This window comes from Peromyscus californicus, unplaced genomic scaffold (genome assembly GCF_007827085.1).
Source record: "Peromyscus californicus insignis strain IS unplaced genomic scaffold, ASM782708v3 Scaffold_13__1_contigs__length_99412109, whole genome shotgun sequence".
Classification (NCBI taxonomy): domain Eukaryota; kingdom Metazoa; phylum Chordata; class Mammalia; order Rodentia; family Cricetidae; genus Peromyscus; species Peromyscus californicus.
The window spans coordinates 6,018,136-6,035,350 of NW_026294424.1; the positions used below are offsets into that span (position 1 = coordinate 6,018,136).

Genomic DNA, 17,215 nt, shown 5'->3' on the forward strand with positions numbered 1-17,215 from the left:
AGTTTTTATTAGCAAGGCTCATAATGAAATGTGAAAAACAGGTCTCATTCCCTCCAAATTCTCAGATTTAAAAGTCCTTCACATATGGTTCCATCTTGCATCATAATGGCACCAGAAAACCAATGTAGGATGAAAAAATAAAGTGGTAATTTGGGAATCTTCTAAGTTACTATAAAGTAAAATTTGAGAAAAATGCAGAACTTTAATTGGAATTCATGTATTTCTATATATTCTATAGTTACTTTTTACATTTCCTGAACTAAACTCAAAACCATGAGATATGGTAAATTAATGGTGATTTTTAACTGATGAGTGTATTTAAATGTGTACTGAAGAGTTACAAACGCAGGGGTCAGCGAGATGGCTCAGCAGCTGAAGGTTGTAAGTTGCTGTTGTAACTGGGCTGGCAGAAATGAAGATATTCTAAAGAGACACTTGCATCTCTCAGTCTATGAGACTCTGGAAACAATACACCTTAAAGAAATGAGAATTCTCCAAAAATTTCATGATGGAGAAGGAAAGGCTGCCAACCAGTGTGGGACTGGTCCTCTGGAAAGAAATTTCCAACAGTTGTGACAATCTGTCAAACCAGCTTCCAGGATGAGATGAAAGCCCAGATGATGGCGGGTCAGTGGTGGGCAGAACCACACCTTGACTAGCACTGCTTAGATGTGTATATCCTTGGTCCTCTATTTAAATTCTGATCTCACTGCAAGACTTTGAAAACACAGTTCAGGGATCTGCTGAATCTCTTTGTCCATTTTCCCAATGCTACTACACTGATTCAACCTCTTTCTGCTTTCTATTTTTCTTTTTCCCCTCCGAGCCAAAAACAGGGGCTGGGCAAATGGCTCAGGGATTAACAGTATTGGCTACTTTTCCAAAGAACCCAGGTTTGATTCCCAGTTCCCACATGATGGCTCACAATCTGTAACTCTAGTTTCAGGGGACCCAATGCTCTTTTCTGACTTCTGGGGACACAAGGCAAGCATGTAGAGCACATACACGCAGGCAAAAGACCCAGATAAATAAAGTTTTTTTGTTTTGTTTTGTTTTGTTTTGAAGTATGATATCTGTGCTGGACGTGATGGCTCAGAGCTTTAATATTAACATTGCTGAGGCAGAACTACCAACAGTTTGAGACTAGCTTGGCTACACAGCAAGACCTTGTCTCAAAAAAAAAAAAAGCACAATTTTTCTTGCTTTTTTTTTTTTGAGACAGGGTTTCTCTGTGTAACAGTCCTGGAACTCACTCTGTAGACCAGGCTGGCCTTGAACTCACAGAGATCTGCCTGTCTCTGCCTCCTATACTGGGATTAAAGGTGTGTACCACCACTGCCTGGCTTATAATTTTCATAAAAACCATGAGTTCTGAGAGAAGTAAAGGACATTCATTGAACAGGATAATTGCAATGGAACCACATTATCCTTACAGAGATGGCTAAACAAGCAATCCTTGCTGATTTCTAGTTCTTCACTTATGAATATAGGTGACCAGCAACAATCCCTGTACCAGTAGGAACACAGCTTGTGACAAAGATAAAAGACACATACACAAGGCTAACATCTGTATTTGTAATAAGTTTCCAAGCTGAGCTCTGGTGTATATTTGCAGCTTGAATACTGTAGAAGCCAGGACCAGCAAGATTGCTCAGTGTTAGGTAAAGGTGCTTGGCAACAAGCCTGATGATCTGGGTTGGATCCCCAGGAACTACATGGTGGGAGGAAGGAGAAAACCAAACCTTACAAATTGTTCTCTGACCTCCACAAGTGTGCCATGGAATGAGCAGACATATACACATGCACACAGAAAAATAAACAAATCAGTATAATAATACATTTTTAAAAAATATGCTATAGAAGGTTCTATTGAACTACAGCCATAAGCCAAGCAGTCTGCCCCTCACGGAGCCCAGCCCATGACAAACAACACAAAGAATAGAAAGCACCAAAGAAAAATTATCTACTGGCCTTTGAGAAGGAGTAGAGGAGAGGGATTGGAGCTGGGCCTTGAAAGAAAAGCAGACAGGCAGAGGCCCTCTATCTTAAAAAAAAAAAAAAAAAAAAGGCCCAACCTGAGGTAAGTTGAGAGTGTCTGCCACCCACAGCAAGAAAGGGAACAGCGGCAGGAGAGGAGGCTGCAGGAGCCAACTACACTAGGCATTGTCAAGCTCTCTTGAAGAATCGGATCAAACACGTATAGAGCAGTGGGTTAAAGACCATGTCTCCATATCCCAAGAACTCTGGCATATCACGCCTTTCCTGTGATGGCAGAGAAGAACACTAATACCTTCTTTACTTCTGAGACTCAAACTAAGAATATAAAAACTGCACTCGGGAGGCAGAGCCAGGCGGATCTTTGTGAGTTCGAGGCCAGCCTGGGCTACCAAGTGAGTCCCAGGAAAGGCGCAAAGCTGCACAGAGAAACCCTGTCTCGAAAAACCAAAAAAAAAAAAAAAAAAAAAAAAAAAAGAATATAAAAACTATCTTGTTACTCAGGAATAAAATGAAAAATAAAAAGAAAGAAGAAAATAATGGTTTAAAGACGTGATTCTCAGGCCTAGGACAGAGATATGCAGAGCAATTGCCTACTATACACAAAGCTCTAGGTGCAGGCTGGAGAGAGAGTTCAATGGTTAAGAGGACTTGAGTTTGGTTCCCAGCACCCACACCAGGCAGGTCTCAACTACTTGTAACTCTAGCTCCAGATGATCCAACACTTTTGTCTGGCCTTTGTGTGCGCCCATATACAAATGGCATATTGCATACACAGAAATAAAAGTAAGTATTAAAGCAACAACAACAACAACAATAAACAAAACAAAACAAAACAAGCCCTTGGTACACAACTCCCACTACAACCAACTAGCCAAGAAATAAATAAATAAGTAAATAAGGCAGGTTGGGGTGGCTCACAATATGATCCTAGCATTCAGGAGGCTGAGGCAGGTCTGCCATGAGTTTGAGGCCAGGCTACACAGAGAGACCATCTCAAAACAAACAAAACAACCAATGTAAAGAGCCAATACCAAGGAAACCATTCAAAACATTCATCTTCCACTTTCGATGACACTCACCTGTGGTTTATCCAGTGAGGAATATTATAATCATCGCCCAGCCGAGAATCCCTCGGAACACTCCGGTTGTGCAGCTGCAAGGAAAAAAGCCAGAGCACAGATAAGCTAGAAAACAAGCTGGCTATGAACTGCTCCAATTTTTCTACTTTGAATTATTCTTCACCTGGTCTTTCAGAAGGAAATCTAAATTCTATTACCTTGAATAATGGCACAGCATGTAAAGGCTGCTCTCCCATGCACACTAAGTCCACACCAATTCCTAAAAAGGGAAGGACAGAGAAAGGCAGGTCAGGAGGACAACAGCAGAGGTAAGTAGTCCGGTCCAATATTACTGAGCGTGGGATGAGGCAAAGCTGACTTGCTGTGCTGCAGTTTATAAACTCATCATTGCTACCTACACAGGAAAGAAACACATGCATTTTCTGTTTCCTCTAATGTGCTTTAGGTTGGACACTGATTACCCAGAAGATCTATAAAAACAGAAGCAAGGTCTCCACTACTCAATTTTAGTGACATCCCTGATCACCTTGCAAAGCCCTTCATAACCTAAGACGACAATGAAAACTCCATAGTTCTAGGACAAGGGAGACATTGGAAACCAAGGACTGTTACCGTTATCAATCATACGCTGCTTGGTCAAGATCATGAGTAGACGATCCACTTCAAAGACACCCACCCCAGGCGTGATCACCACAGACATCTGCCCAGTTCGGTCAAAGTTGCGGTTGATGTAGTGCTTGTCAAACACTTTAAAGAAAACAAAAATCCCCCCTATGATGATGTCACAGCTTTTCAGAAACCAGCCACAGGCAAGCATCTCTGCTTTCAGAGCACTCCGAACACATTCCAATTATACCAACTGGCTCATTCTGACCGAATTTTACCAAGTCATACACGTTTGCCTTTCCCTTCTGCTTTAGCAATGTCTTGAAACAAGACATTCACTTCACTCTTTATAAATCACCCTCACTGGTACCCAATAGCTGTCCATACAGCCTTAAGTGCTCAATTTTTATGTCAAAAACTTACATCATCCATCAAAGAGTCTATACTGAAAACTCCAAGAATCAAGTATGGTACTTCATATTTATTATTGTGTGTACACTTAAGTGCCACAGTGCACATGTAGAAGTCAGAGGGCAGCTTGTGGGAGTTTGCTCTCTTTCCACCATGTGTAGTCCAAGGGACTGAACTGAGGTCATAAGGGTGAGAGACAAGCACCTTTGTCCACTGAGTCATCTTACCAGCCCTCAAATATCAATTTAAGACAACATTTATGAAAATAGATCAAGAGCCTTTCAAGACTTATAAATTTAACTAATTGTTATGCCTGAATTAATCATTGCTATGAAAAATCCTTAAAATTCGAATATGATAAAAAGAGCAGTAATTCTGTATTCTAGAATTCCCTAGAACCTGGATACAGACTGATGGGACAGCGATAGGGTGAAGTGCAAACACCAGCACTTCCGCTGCCAGTCAATGGCTACCTGGAGCTGGACCTATCACAGTTTTCCCACTGCAAAGTAGAAGTCCACAAAGAGCAGAGACAGGGTCACTGGGGATGGAATATGGCTCCAGGAATTCCTACTGCTGTGTTTCTCAGAGCCACCAAGGTCTCCACCTTCCCTGAAAAGGGCTGCCTGAATCTTTCCATCATTTCTACAAGCCTTAGGGAAAAAATCACCACCACAGTAACTGGCTCTTTTTACAAGAGGCCTGCCTGATGGTAGGTACCTTGTTTTTACTTAGCATACCCTTCTCCACTTGAATTCTAAGAATACAGTACTTTTTGTGGTTTTGTTTTTAATTTTTTATTACATTTTTAGTGTGTGTGTGCGCCACTGTCTGCCTGTAGAGGTCAGAGGACAATTTGCAGGGTTGTTTGTCTTGTTCTAAGATCTCAGGGACCAAATCAGGTCCTCAACTTGGTGTCAGGCACCTTTACCCACTAAACCATTTCATTGACCCTGTTTTTTGTTTTTGATAGACAGGGTCTCTCTAATAGCTCACTTTCTCTATATCCCTCATGCTTATGATTTTTCTACCTCAGGCGCCACACTCAAGGAATATATGTGTTTTCTTTTAAAAAGCAGAACCTAAAATAAAAAAAATGTACCTAAAATCAGCTGAGGGGCAATGTGAGAAATTAAAAACATAGTTTGGAGTAAAACAAGCAGCCAGGCAGGAGTCCTGCCAGCTCCTTACCACAAGAGGCAAATAAGAAAACTAAGCTGATTCCCCAACAGAAGGCCCATGAGCCAAAGAGCAGTCAATACGACCATCCAATTTGAATGCACTACTTTGAGTTAATTTGAAGTGTAGATGGGAAGAAGACTTCCAGGTCTGGGGCTTTGGACATCAGCAATGAGCTGCCTATGGCCACATGGGAAGCAAGAGGTTGGCTTACCGTGTTCTCACTCACCATTGAAAGACAAGTTGATGGCCTCTAGGTAGTTTCCTTGTGCTGAGGTAGAATTGTCTCCTTGAGGAAAGCCCCCTGAAGCAAAAGATACAAGGCAAGGAAAAACATTTCATCAAAGATGAACTCTTAAAAACTAACAGGAAGGAGCCAGGTTGGGGAGTGGGTATGGGGCATGCCTTTAATCCCAGGACTCAGGAGGCAGAGGTGAGTGGATATCTGAGTTCCAGGCCTCCTGGTCTACAGAGCAAATTCTAGGACAGCCAGGGCTACACAGAGAAACCATGTCTATAGACCCCACCCACCAAAAAAAACGCAAAAAAGAAAAAAGAAAAACCAGGAAGACATCTGGCTCCGTTCTATCCCCCTCACACTGTGTTAGGGACATTGTAGGAACTGGCAGCATATGCAAGGAACAACTGGATCCAACAGAAAATAAAGACCTGACCGGAAGCAGGAACTATCTACAGCAATACAAAGGAATGGAGCCTCCATTCCACACGTCACTTCCCCACAGCACCTGTGACACACACGGATGCAGTACCTGCCTGTTCCAGTCGCACCAACACTGGATACTGAATGAAGAGTTTTTTAATCGTCACAAGGAGCGATGTCCATTCTTCCCTTCTCTCATTCTGAGCCACCACTCTGAAAGGAATATTGTCATGAAAGAGAAATCAAGCACCTACTACATACATGTTATCAGGTTCATTACAAAGTTTCAAGGAAGGAGGAAAATGTGATTCATAAGAAGTAATAAGCAGGGGATGAAGGGATGAACATGTCTACAATTCAAGGACTGAGGACTAAGGTAGACCCACAAGTTCAAGGCTAGGCTGGTGAACATAGTGAGTTTCAGACAAGCCAGGGTATTTGATCAAAAATAAAACAACAAGCTAGGTGTGGTGTCACAAAGTTATGATCTTAGCACTCTGGAGGCAGAGGCAGAAGAAGCTCTGTGAGTTCTGGACTAGCCTGGTCTATATAGGGAATTCCAGGCCAGCCAGGGCTACAGAGAAAGACCCTGTCTCAAAACAAAAAACAAATAAACAAAGATGGCTCATCAGGTTAAAGGCACATGCCCACAGATCCTGATATGAGAGTTCATCTCAGGGAACCACAAGGTAGAAAGAGAGAACAGACACTCACAAGCTGTCCTCTGACAAGCAGTGTTCCCTTGAGTACATGCATACACACCATAAATACATCAGTAAATTAGGGCTGAAGAGATGGCTCAGTGGTTAAGAGCACTGGCTGCTCTTCCAGAGGACCCAGGTTCAATTCCCAGCACCCATATAGCAGCTCACAACTGTCTGCAACTCCAGTTCCAGGGGATCTGACACTCTCACACAGACAGACATGAAAGCAAAACACAAAGGCACATAAAATAGGTATTTATAATCTTAAAAATAAAATAAAAGCCAGCCATGATTGGCACATGCCTTTAATCCTAGCACTTGAGAGGTAGAGGCAGGTGGATCTCTGTGAGTTCTAGTCCAACCTGATCTACAGTGTGAGTTCCAGGACAGTCAGGGATACACAGAGAAACCCTGTCTCGAAAAAACAAATAACAGCAACAAACTATGTATGTGGGAGTTTTTATATATATGCATGCACAGATGTGAACACAACACACACACGCATCACACACAGAATGATACTACAGAATAGGATAATAAAGCCTCTGTGTACCCACCATTCAACCCAACAGACAAAAGCCACCAACCAAGCATGAGAACCTGAGTCTGGGTTCCCAGCACTGATGGAAAAGCCAGACAATGGCTGTGTCTATCTGTAACCCCAGTGTTGAGGAACAACAGACAGGTGAGTCCCTGAGCTCACTGGCTTGGAGTGTTTATTATAATAGCCAGCCAGTCTAGCCCATTCGGCAAGCTCCAAGTTCAATGAAAGACCCTGTCTCAAAGAATAAGGTGGAAAGAAATCAAGGAAGACACCCCGTGTCAACTTCTGGACTCCACATGCACACGAACACACACATGTGCATGTGGAGCTTTTCCATCAGTGCTGGGAACCCAGACTCAGGTTCTCATGCTTGGTTGGTGGCTTTTGTCTGTTGGGTTGAATGGTGGGTACACAGAGGCTTTTATGATCCTATTCTGTTCTGAAGTATCATTCTGTGTGTGATGCGTGTGTGTGTTGTGTTCACAACTGTGCATGCAGTTTCTGAACATGCTCCTGGAGAGGCTAAAAATCAAGGTCAGGTATGTTCCTCAAGCATCTTCCCCCTTATTTTTATTTTTTACATCATCATCATCATCATCATCACTATTTTTTTTTCCCCAACTAAGTTTATATGTAATCTGGGCTGTCCTAGAACTCACTCTATAGGCCAAGCTGGCCTCAAACTCAGAGAGATCCACCTCCCTCTACCTCTTAAGTGCTAGGATTAAAGGTTGCCACCACCACCTCGGCCACAGATAGTTATTTTAGCATTTAATTAAGGAACTCTGAAATGCACCAGATAACTGGATAATATCAGTCACTGCTAATTTTGTTAAATGACATTATGGTTTTATATAAAATGATCTTATTTTGCATAGGTATAAAATATTATAAGAGTTATAATTTAAAGTAAAATCCAGCCAAAAGTAGAGAAAGCAAACACACGGCAAGATATTAGCTACAAATTCAGACACTGGACATCCAGGGTTCTTATATTACCTACTCACTTAGTATTACTTTTGAAGGCTAACATATTTTGCAATAAAAAAAAAAATCTGGAAGCTGTGATGGTTCACACCAATAACCCCAGCACCTTGTAGGCAGAAACAAGGAATGCTATAAGTTCAAATCTAGCCTGGTCTATACAGTGAGTTCCAACTAACCAAAGCTGAATAGTGAGACTGTTCAAAACAGCAAAAACAAAAATTCTGAACACAATGTAGTATCCTATATCCTATAATTTAAAAAGTACAAGAATGGAAAATTGGTGAAATCAAAAAAAAAGTTTTTTAAGTTAGGAAGAAACAACCAACAAATAAAGACACAGCAAAGCACCAAAACATACTTGTAAAAGTCCTCATAGAATCTCCCTTTGTGATCTTGTTGAATTGAAGCTCGGTTTATTTCAGGAAATTCATCTGAAATACAGAAAATTCAGTAAACAGATCATATTGGAAAGAGTTTTTTTTTTTTTTTTTTTTTTTTTTTTGGTTTTTTCAAGACAGGGTTTCTCTGTGTAGCTTTGCGCTTTTCCTGGAACTCGCTTTGGAGACCAGGCTGGCCTCGAACTCACAGAGATCCGCCTGCCTCTGCCTCCCGAGTGCTGGGATTAAAGGCGTGCGCCACCACCGCCCGGCTGGAAAGAGATTTTTACAGTGTTGTTGAATTTCTCTTTTGAGTTGAAGATCCACCTGTATCACACAAAAAGAAGCCAGGTGTGGTGGCACATGCCTTTAATCTCAACACTCGGGAGGCAGAAGCAGGCAGATCTGAGTTCGAGGACAGCCTGACTAAACAGTGAGTTCCAGGACAGCCAGAGCTACATAATGAGACTTTGTCTAAAAAACAAACCAGTAAGTAAATAAATAAATAAGTAAAGCTAACTGTGTATCTGTTATGTGGGTTCTAGGTGGTGTCCCAGCCCAGCCATCTTACACACATTAAGATGCAGTATTTTCCATTTTACTTGGGCCCCCCTAGCAAAGATGGGAAAGACAAACGGTGCAAAAGCAAAGAAGAAGAAAATGAACTGCTGGAGATGAAGGTAAGGGACCCAACAGAGAAAACCAAAAGAAGCTGGGTATAGTGGTGTGGGCTGGCACTCCTCGGCTACTTAGGAGCCTCAGGCAAGAGTTTGCTTGAAGCCAGGAGCCAGGAGTTCAGGGCCTGCCTGAAAAAAATGTCAAAAAAGACCCTGTCTATCAAAAATTAAAAATTTAGCTGGGCTTAACAGTGCACACCTCCCAGTACTTGGGAGGCAGATGCAGGAAGATCTCTGTGAGCTCCAGGCTAGCCTGGTTACACAGTGAGTCCCAGAGCAGTTGGAATATAGCAGGACCCTGTCTTACTTTTATTTGTAAATAATTACAAGTAAAAATTTTAAAGTGTAATCAGAATATACTGTATGAAAAAATATCAAAATTTTTTAAATTCTCAAAAAAAAAAAAAAAAATATATATATATATATATATATATATATATATATATATATATATAAGAAAATTTACTCACCAATAGATTTTGCATCATAAAAAGTTCTGGAAAATAGGACCACAGTCACTTCATGACTACAGTTCTTCTCCTAGGCATGAACATAGAAAAAGTAGGTACAAGTTTATTTCATTTACTTCACTATGAAGCAACCCATGGATATATGCAATCCTAAGAGGCTCAGTGGCTGTGCACAGTGTTAGAGAGCTTCGTGTGTTAATACTGTGATCACCCACCCCTTGAAATCCCACCCCTCAGCGCCACCCGAGTCCTGCCGTAAAAACTTCATTCTAAGGAAAAACTCCTCTCCTTCCTCTCTCTTCTGCTTTTCCTTCTACAAGGTGCACACCCTTGACCTCTCTCTCTCTCTTTCCTTTCTCTTCATCTCTCTATTATAATAAACACTCCAAGCTGGGCAGTGGTGGCGCACACCTTTAATCCCAGCACTCAGGAGGCAGAGCCAGGCTGATCTCTGTGAGTGCGAGGCCAGCCTGGTCTACAGAGTGAGATCCAGGACAGGCAAAAAAACTACACAGAGAAACTGTCTCGAAAAACCAAAACTAAACAAACAAACACACCCGGATGCAGTGTCTGGGTTGTGAATTACTCTGCCATGACCACATGGCGTGCATCAGCCCAGCTCACCACTGCATCTGCCCAGCATGTTTCCCTGCATGTGCAGTATACCTTCGGGTCCCCCGACACAGACAGACAGACACACACACACACACACTAATTCATAACATTGGTGCCCAACGTCGCCAGGCAATCCCACTGCTTTCTCCTGCCTGCTGGTAGTCTGAGAAGCTCCGGGATCCTCCACCACCCACCATTTTTCAGGCTGGAGCACCACTGGGGACTATTCATCCTACAGGATCGGTAAGATACCTCCCTTCTCTTCCGGCCATTTTCCCACAAGTGAGGATTTGTCTTGTTTTGCTCACTAGTACCATGTGTCTTTTGGGTTCTAAGGCTCTCGACCCGGAGCCTATATGACAGCGTATGGAGACAGCTTGTGCCCATTCAATTCCACGGCCCATAGCCTTTGTTACAACAGTCAATTGGCTATCCTGCGCTGTTCATTAGTCCTTGCTGACTCTCCAGGACGCTGGAGGTCAGATTCATCTCATTTCACTTGCTAGTACCACGTGTCTTTTGGGCTCATAGCCCTTCAGCACCCATTCCTATAGGATGGCATATGGAGATGGCCTGTGCCCTCTCAATTCCACGGCCAATAAACAGCCTTTGTGATGACCTTGCGCCATTATCATTGGCCCTGGCTGACCCTCTGGGACTCCAGAGGCCAGCCCACTAGGCCTTATACCTCATTATGGAAAAATGTGCCTATGGTCCCCCGCCCCATACTGCAAAGTCAAGATTCATTGTTCCCGCCTGACCTCCAGAGAAATAGCAGATGCCATGACTTCTGTACTCCTGATTTGGCATTCCATTTCCCCCCCCCCCCCCCAGCTCCTGGAACATCACTGCTGCAACCTGTCTCCTCAGCTCCCTCAAGGAACGTTACTTAGATCTTCCGCTGTGCATGACTCCCAGTTCCCCTCTCCCCACTTCACCCCTTGTCAGCCTGAAGTAGCCTTGAGAATTCAGCAAGCTTGTTCCCCCCCATTTGCTACCATAACTCACCTCTTTTTATAATAATCAAAATGGAGGAATGTTAATATTCTGATCCGTCCCTTGAAATCCCACCCCTTGGCGCGGCCCTGTGTCCTGAGGTAAAAGCCTCATTCTAACTAAAAATTCCTCCCCTTCTTCTCTCTCTCTCTTCTGATTTTTCCTCCCACAAAGTGTGCACCCTTGACCTCTCTCTCTACACCTCTCTCTCTCTCTTTCTCTCGTTCTCTCTGTCTCTCTCTTTCCCATCGTTCTCTTCATCTCTCTATTATAATAAACTCTCCACATGGAAGCAGTGTCTGGGTTGTGAATTACTGGTCACTGCCACCACCATGCCCAGTCTGCCGCTGCATCTGCCCAGCATGTTTCCCTGCATTCGGAAATACCCTCGGGGGGTCCCCCACACAGTAATTCATAACAGTAGGGAGCACTGTGAAGGGGACAGAACACTTCCTGTCAAAAGATTTGTTTTTAATTCTGGCTCTTAAGCTTACCACTGTGTGATTTCTTAGGTAGGTTACTTAAAGTTCCAAGGATGTGCAAAAATCCTTGGAAAGCTACAACTAAGAAAGGGCCCCTGTCACCCAATTCTTGATTTGACATAAACATTACCAACTGAGTGTTAGAACTTGATTGTATCTCTATGCATTTTTAATTTATTAGAACTGCAGTTTAAGGAAAAAGAACGGTGCCCGCAGTGGTGGTTTTAAGAACCAAAGATATTCTTATATATCACAAGATGAGGCCCAGAAGCTTTTGGGAAAGGAAGGGATATAAGTCAAAATCATGAATTACCTTTTAAATGCAGATGGGAGCTAATAAGAATAAACATTTCCATGAAGTCTTGAGATCAAAATTCTGGGAACACGCCGGGCAGTGGTGGCGCACGCCTTTAATCCCAGTACTCGGAAGGCAGAGGCAGGAGGATCTCTGTGAGTTCGAGGCCAGCCTGGGCTACAAAATGAGTTCCAGGAAAGGCTCCAAAGCCACACAGAGAAACCCTGTCTCAAAAACAAACAAAAAAAAAAATTCTGGGAACAGGGTGCTTAATGGAGGATATGAAATGTAGCTTGTTTACTGAGCCAACAAGCTTGTTTCAGTTCCTGCCAGGCTCAACCTCATCTCTCTCCTAACCATACTAACACAATTTAGCATTTGACATAAAAGAATACAACTTAATGTACCACATGTCACCTTACATTCTTTCATAGTTATATTGCAAGTGGATAAAAATTTCTGAGTACAGGGCTGGAAAGATGGCTCAGCAGTAAAGAGCACTTGACTGCTCTTCCAGAGGTTCTGAGTTCAATTCCCAGCAACCACATGGTAGGCCACAACCATCTGTAATGTGATCATATTCCTTTTTTGGTGTATATGTAAAATATATGAATAAATAAATCTTAAAAAAAAAAAAGAGCAAGTGGTAGTGGTGGCACATGCCTTTAATTGTAGCGCTTGGAAAGCAGGGACAGGTGCATCTCAGTGAGTTCAAGGCCAGTCTGATCTACAATGTGAGTTCCAGAATAGCCAGGACTGTTACACAGAGAAACCCTGTCTTGGGAAAAAAAAAAAAAAAAAGAAGAAGAAGAAGAAGAAGAAAGAAAGGAGAAAGAGAGAAAGAGAAAAAGAAAGAGAGAAAGAAAGAAAGGAAGGAAGGAAGGAAGGAAGGAAGAAAGAAAGAAAGAAAGAAAGAAAGAAAGAAAGAAAGAAAGAAAGAAAGAAAGAAAGAAAAATTTCTGAGTACAAGTCAAAATACAGAAAGAACACTGGTGGAGAAAAGCAGACTACAGACTAGTTATTGGACTTCACATGCCCTCGACCCAGCTTCCCCGGGACTGGAATTACAGACAATTGTAAGCCCCCATAGGTGCTGAGACCCAAATTCAGGGCTTCTGGAAGAGCAGCCAGTACTTTCAACCACTTAGCCATGTCTCTAGTCTTCTACTCTATTTTCTTTTTTCTTAATTTTTTTTACTTTTATTTATGTGTGGGTGTCTACAGCGGCAAAGGAAGCGTTCCTAGTGCTGATCTTAGGACAGTTTTCAGTCTTTCCCCACTGAGTGTGATCTGTGAAGCTAGTCCTGTGTTTTCATGGATGCTGTTCATCATGTTGAGGTGATTAACATAATTTAAATCTCAAGTCCACATTTCAGCTAAAGTAGTTGAAGAGCAGGCAAATTAATAGAAAAATTGCATTTAGAAACCCACATTCAGGGGCTAGGAGAAAACTCAATTTGTAAAGTGCTTGCCACATAAGCATGAGGACCTGAATTCAATCTACATTAAAAGGTCACAGTGGCACACGAATTTAATCCTAGCACTCAGTAGGTAGAAGGCAGATCTCTGTGAGTGCAAAACCAGTCGGGTCTACATAGTGGATTTCAGGCTAGCCAGAGCTAAATAATAAGGCCCTTTCTAAGGAAAAAAAAAAAAAAAAAAAAAAAAAAAAACAGGTGTAGCAGCACATGATTGTAACCCCAATGCTGGGGCAGCTGAGACAGGTGCTCCCTGGTCAGCCAACCTAGCATTCTTTTTTTTTTTTTAATTTAATTTTATTTTATTTTACAATATAATTTAATTCTACATATCAACCACGGATTCCCTTGTTCTCCCCCCTCCCACACCCCTCCCCCAACCTAGCATTCTTAAGAAGATCCCAAAAACGCTGGGCAGTGGTTGCACACTCCTTTAATCCCAGCACCACTCAGGAGGCAGAGGTAGGTGGATCTCTGCGAGTTCAAGGCCAGCCTGGACTACAGAGTGAGTTTCAGGACTGCCAGGGCTACAAAAAGAAATTCTGCCTCAAAAAACAAAAACAAACATAAGATCCAAAAACAAGGTAGATAACACCTGAGGAACACCACCCAAGGTTGAGACACAAAATATTAAAAAAAAAAAAAAAAAAAAAAGAAGAGCATGCCTATAGTCCCAGTACTTGTTAAATAAAGACAGGAGATCAGAAAGCTCAGGGTTACCACGGGCTACACAGGGAGTCAGCCTTGGCTACATGAGAACTCTGTCTCAAAAACTAAAATAATTAAAATTATTAATAACTGAAAAATTGTCGGGCAGTGGTGGTGCACGCCTTTAATCCCAGCACTCAAGAGGCAGAGGCAGGTGGATCTCTGTGATTTCGAGGCCAGCCTCGTCTAGAAAGTGAGTTCCAGAACAGCCAGGGCGACACAGAGAAATCCTGTCTGGAGAAATAAAATAAAACAAAACACCCTGAAAAATTAAAAAATCTACTGAGTGATATTTACTTAGAAGACTAGAATATAGAAACATACCTTCCACTTAGTAAACAGATCAGCAAGGAAACCATTCACAGCTTTCTCAAAATACAGATCCCCTGAAAAGAAACGGCGAGAAGAGAGTAAGAACCACCTTTTTTCTTTTCTTTTCTTTTCTTGCTTGAAATGTCTCTTCTAAATACATTCAAGGAATTGGACCCAATAGAAAACAATGGAATCTGCTATAATTCTTGTAAGAGACAGTAAACATAGAGTACAAAGTCAGAAGATGTGGTGGCGCATACCTTTAGTTTTGGCACTAGAGGCAGAGGCAGGAGGATCTCTATGAGTTCAAATCCAATCTGGTCTACAAAGCAAATTTCAGCCCCAGGGCTACATATTGAGACCCTGTCTTGAAAGAAAAAAAAGAAAAGAAAGAAAGAGAGAGGGAGGGAGGGAAGGAGGGAGAGAAGGGAGGGAGGAAAAGAAAGGAAGGAAGGAAGCAAGGAAGGAAGAAAAGAAAGTACAAAGTGAAAAAAAAGAGAGGCTACTTGCATACCCTAGACAAACTAGACAAAACTCCACCACTGGGCTACATCCTCAACTTTATCAAGTCAAATTAATTATGGAGGTTCAGTGCTTCCTTAGCACAGAAAGTACAGTCCAATCTCATAATTACAAAGCCTCAGCTTCAAAGTAAAACCCAAATTTTTAAAAAGGTAGATGACTGGTTAATGTGGTATCTATTCAACGTAAGAGAACCACCTAAACTCCAAATATGATTACTTTTATGGTCATGCTTAAAGTGTATTAGGAGATAAGGGGGGGTGGCTCAATGGGTAAGGGTGCTTGCTGACAAACCTAGTGACCTGTGTTTGATTCCCCAGAACCACCACAGGAGGAAGAAAACTGACTCCTGAGTTGTATGAACGCACACACATACACTCTCTCTCTCTCTCAGCAATGGAAGTTCAAAAATGATTTAGTAGGCCCTCTGCTCATGATATCATAATAAAATACAATAAAGCTGAAGCAAACTTGTTTTTTCTGTGATTGAGAGGAAACTAAATGAAAGACATCAGGTTGAGGGTAACAGTACATGCCTGCACACAGGAGGCTGGGGCAGGAAGATTATGAATTTGAGAATAATCTGGGTTATAGAGCAAGAGCCTGTGAAAGGACAGAAAGCAGAGAATTTAAGATCTGAGAATTCAGGTTTTTCATTAATAATCTACTGCATTTCCTGGAATTCACGTTCTGCTTCTGCATCTGTCTCTCCATGTATCCATGCAGTCTATAGAAATAGAATAGAGGAACTAGCAAGGTGGGCTCATGGGTAAAAGCATTTGCTGCTCAAGCCTGACAGCAGAGCTTGAACCCTGGAATCCATAAAATCAAGAAAAAACAGACTCTCTGTAAAGTTGTCCTCTGACCTTCATATGGGCATGTGGGCATGCGTGAACACACTCACAAAATATAAATAATAAACGAAAATGTCTAAAAATACTGGGGAGGTAGAGGCAGGAGAATCAGTTCAAGATCACCCTTGGCTATACACAGAGTCTCACTATGTAGCTCTGACAGGAATATGCTATGTAGACCAGGCTGGCCTTGAACTCACAGAAATCAACATGCCTCCTGAGTGCTGGGATTAAAGGTGTGCACCACCCCTGACCTGTATCTCTGTTTGGTACAGTGCTTGCTTAGCATGCACAGAGCCCAGGGGTCGATCTCCAGCACAGTGTAAAATGGGCATAGAGATGAATGCCTTTAATCACAGCACTTAGGAGACAGAAATAGGAGAATGGGAAGTTCAAGGCCATCCTCACCTGTATGATATCTTATCTCAAAAAACAGTCACAAAAAGAAGAATGAAAAACTAATAGTAAGAGAGAGAACTGAAGAGGCTTGGCAAGGAAGCAGGACACATCTTTAGAGAGTATCAAGTGCTTACTATAAAATGATATAAACTTGGGGAAAACCAGAAAATTTTCTCCAGTGGCAGTTACAATCAGTACTTAGGGGACAGTACCATAAATATCAAAATCCCACATTTCACAGCTCATCTGAATAAATATGTAAACCATAGCCGACGTAGAACGGAACACCACCTGTAACAAATAAAAACATAGTTGCATTAAAAAGCAAATGATTTGTATACAATTTCAGTTCTACAGGATGAATAGGGTCTCAAAGTCTGTCACAATAGTATTACATGTAATTATATGTAATTACATGTAATAGTAATACATGTAATCCACTATGTGGGTCCCAGGGACTCAAACTCAGGTTATCAGGCTTGGTGATAAGCACCTTTACTTACTAAGCCATCTCACCAGCCCAACATACTTAATTATACACTTAAGAATAGTGCACATGCCAGGAGGTGGTGGTGCACACCTTTAATCCCAGCACTTGGGAGGCAGAGGCAAGTGGATCTCTGAGTTTGAGATCAGCCTGGTCTACAGAGTGAGTTCCAGGACAGTCAGAGCTGTTACACAGAGAAACCTCGTCTTGAAAAACAAACAAACAAACAAACAAAATGCACACATATTGAAAGCTTAAAAGCTAACATCCACAAGCCCTGTAACCTTTAAGAGCAACCTGTATACAAAATACACTAGTGCAATAGTGGCACAATATTACAGGAATAACCAACCACTGTTGGGGGGCGGGCTTTT

General features: G+C 42.1%; 1 protein-coding gene across 24 annotated transcripts in view; it reads right to left on the bottom strand.

Annotated features, from left to right (window-relative positions):
* The window catches only part of Depdc5 (DEP domain containing 5, GATOR1 subcomplex subunit), a 127,961-nt gene that overhangs the window by 89,075 nt on the left and 21,671 nt on the right, over positions 1–17,215 (bottom strand). For 23 of the 24 annotated variants that reach the window (XR_008217676.1, XM_052736253.1, XM_052736266.1 and 20 more), the window contains 9 exons: positions 16,567–16,645; positions 14,592–14,653; positions 9,694–9,763; positions 8,528–8,600; positions 6,044–6,147; positions 5,503–5,577; positions 3,690–3,824; positions 3,275–3,336; positions 3,078–3,151 (listed from right to left, as the gene is read on the bottom strand). Coding sequence is in view for 23 of the 24 variants with exons in the window: in XM_052736253.1 (XP_052592213.1) it covers positions 3,078–3,151; positions 3,275–3,336; positions 3,690–3,824; positions 5,503–5,577; positions 6,044–6,147; positions 8,528–8,600; positions 9,694–9,763; positions 14,592–14,653; positions 16,567–16,645 (734 nt within the window). In the remaining variant the exon portion in view is untranslated. The remainder of the gene's footprint in view (positions 1–3,077; positions 3,152–3,274; positions 3,337–3,689; positions 3,825–5,502; positions 5,578–6,043; positions 6,148–8,527; positions 8,601–9,693; positions 9,764–14,591; positions 14,654–16,566; positions 16,646–17,215) is intronic. The other variant, XM_052736265.1, reaches the window with a different exon arrangement.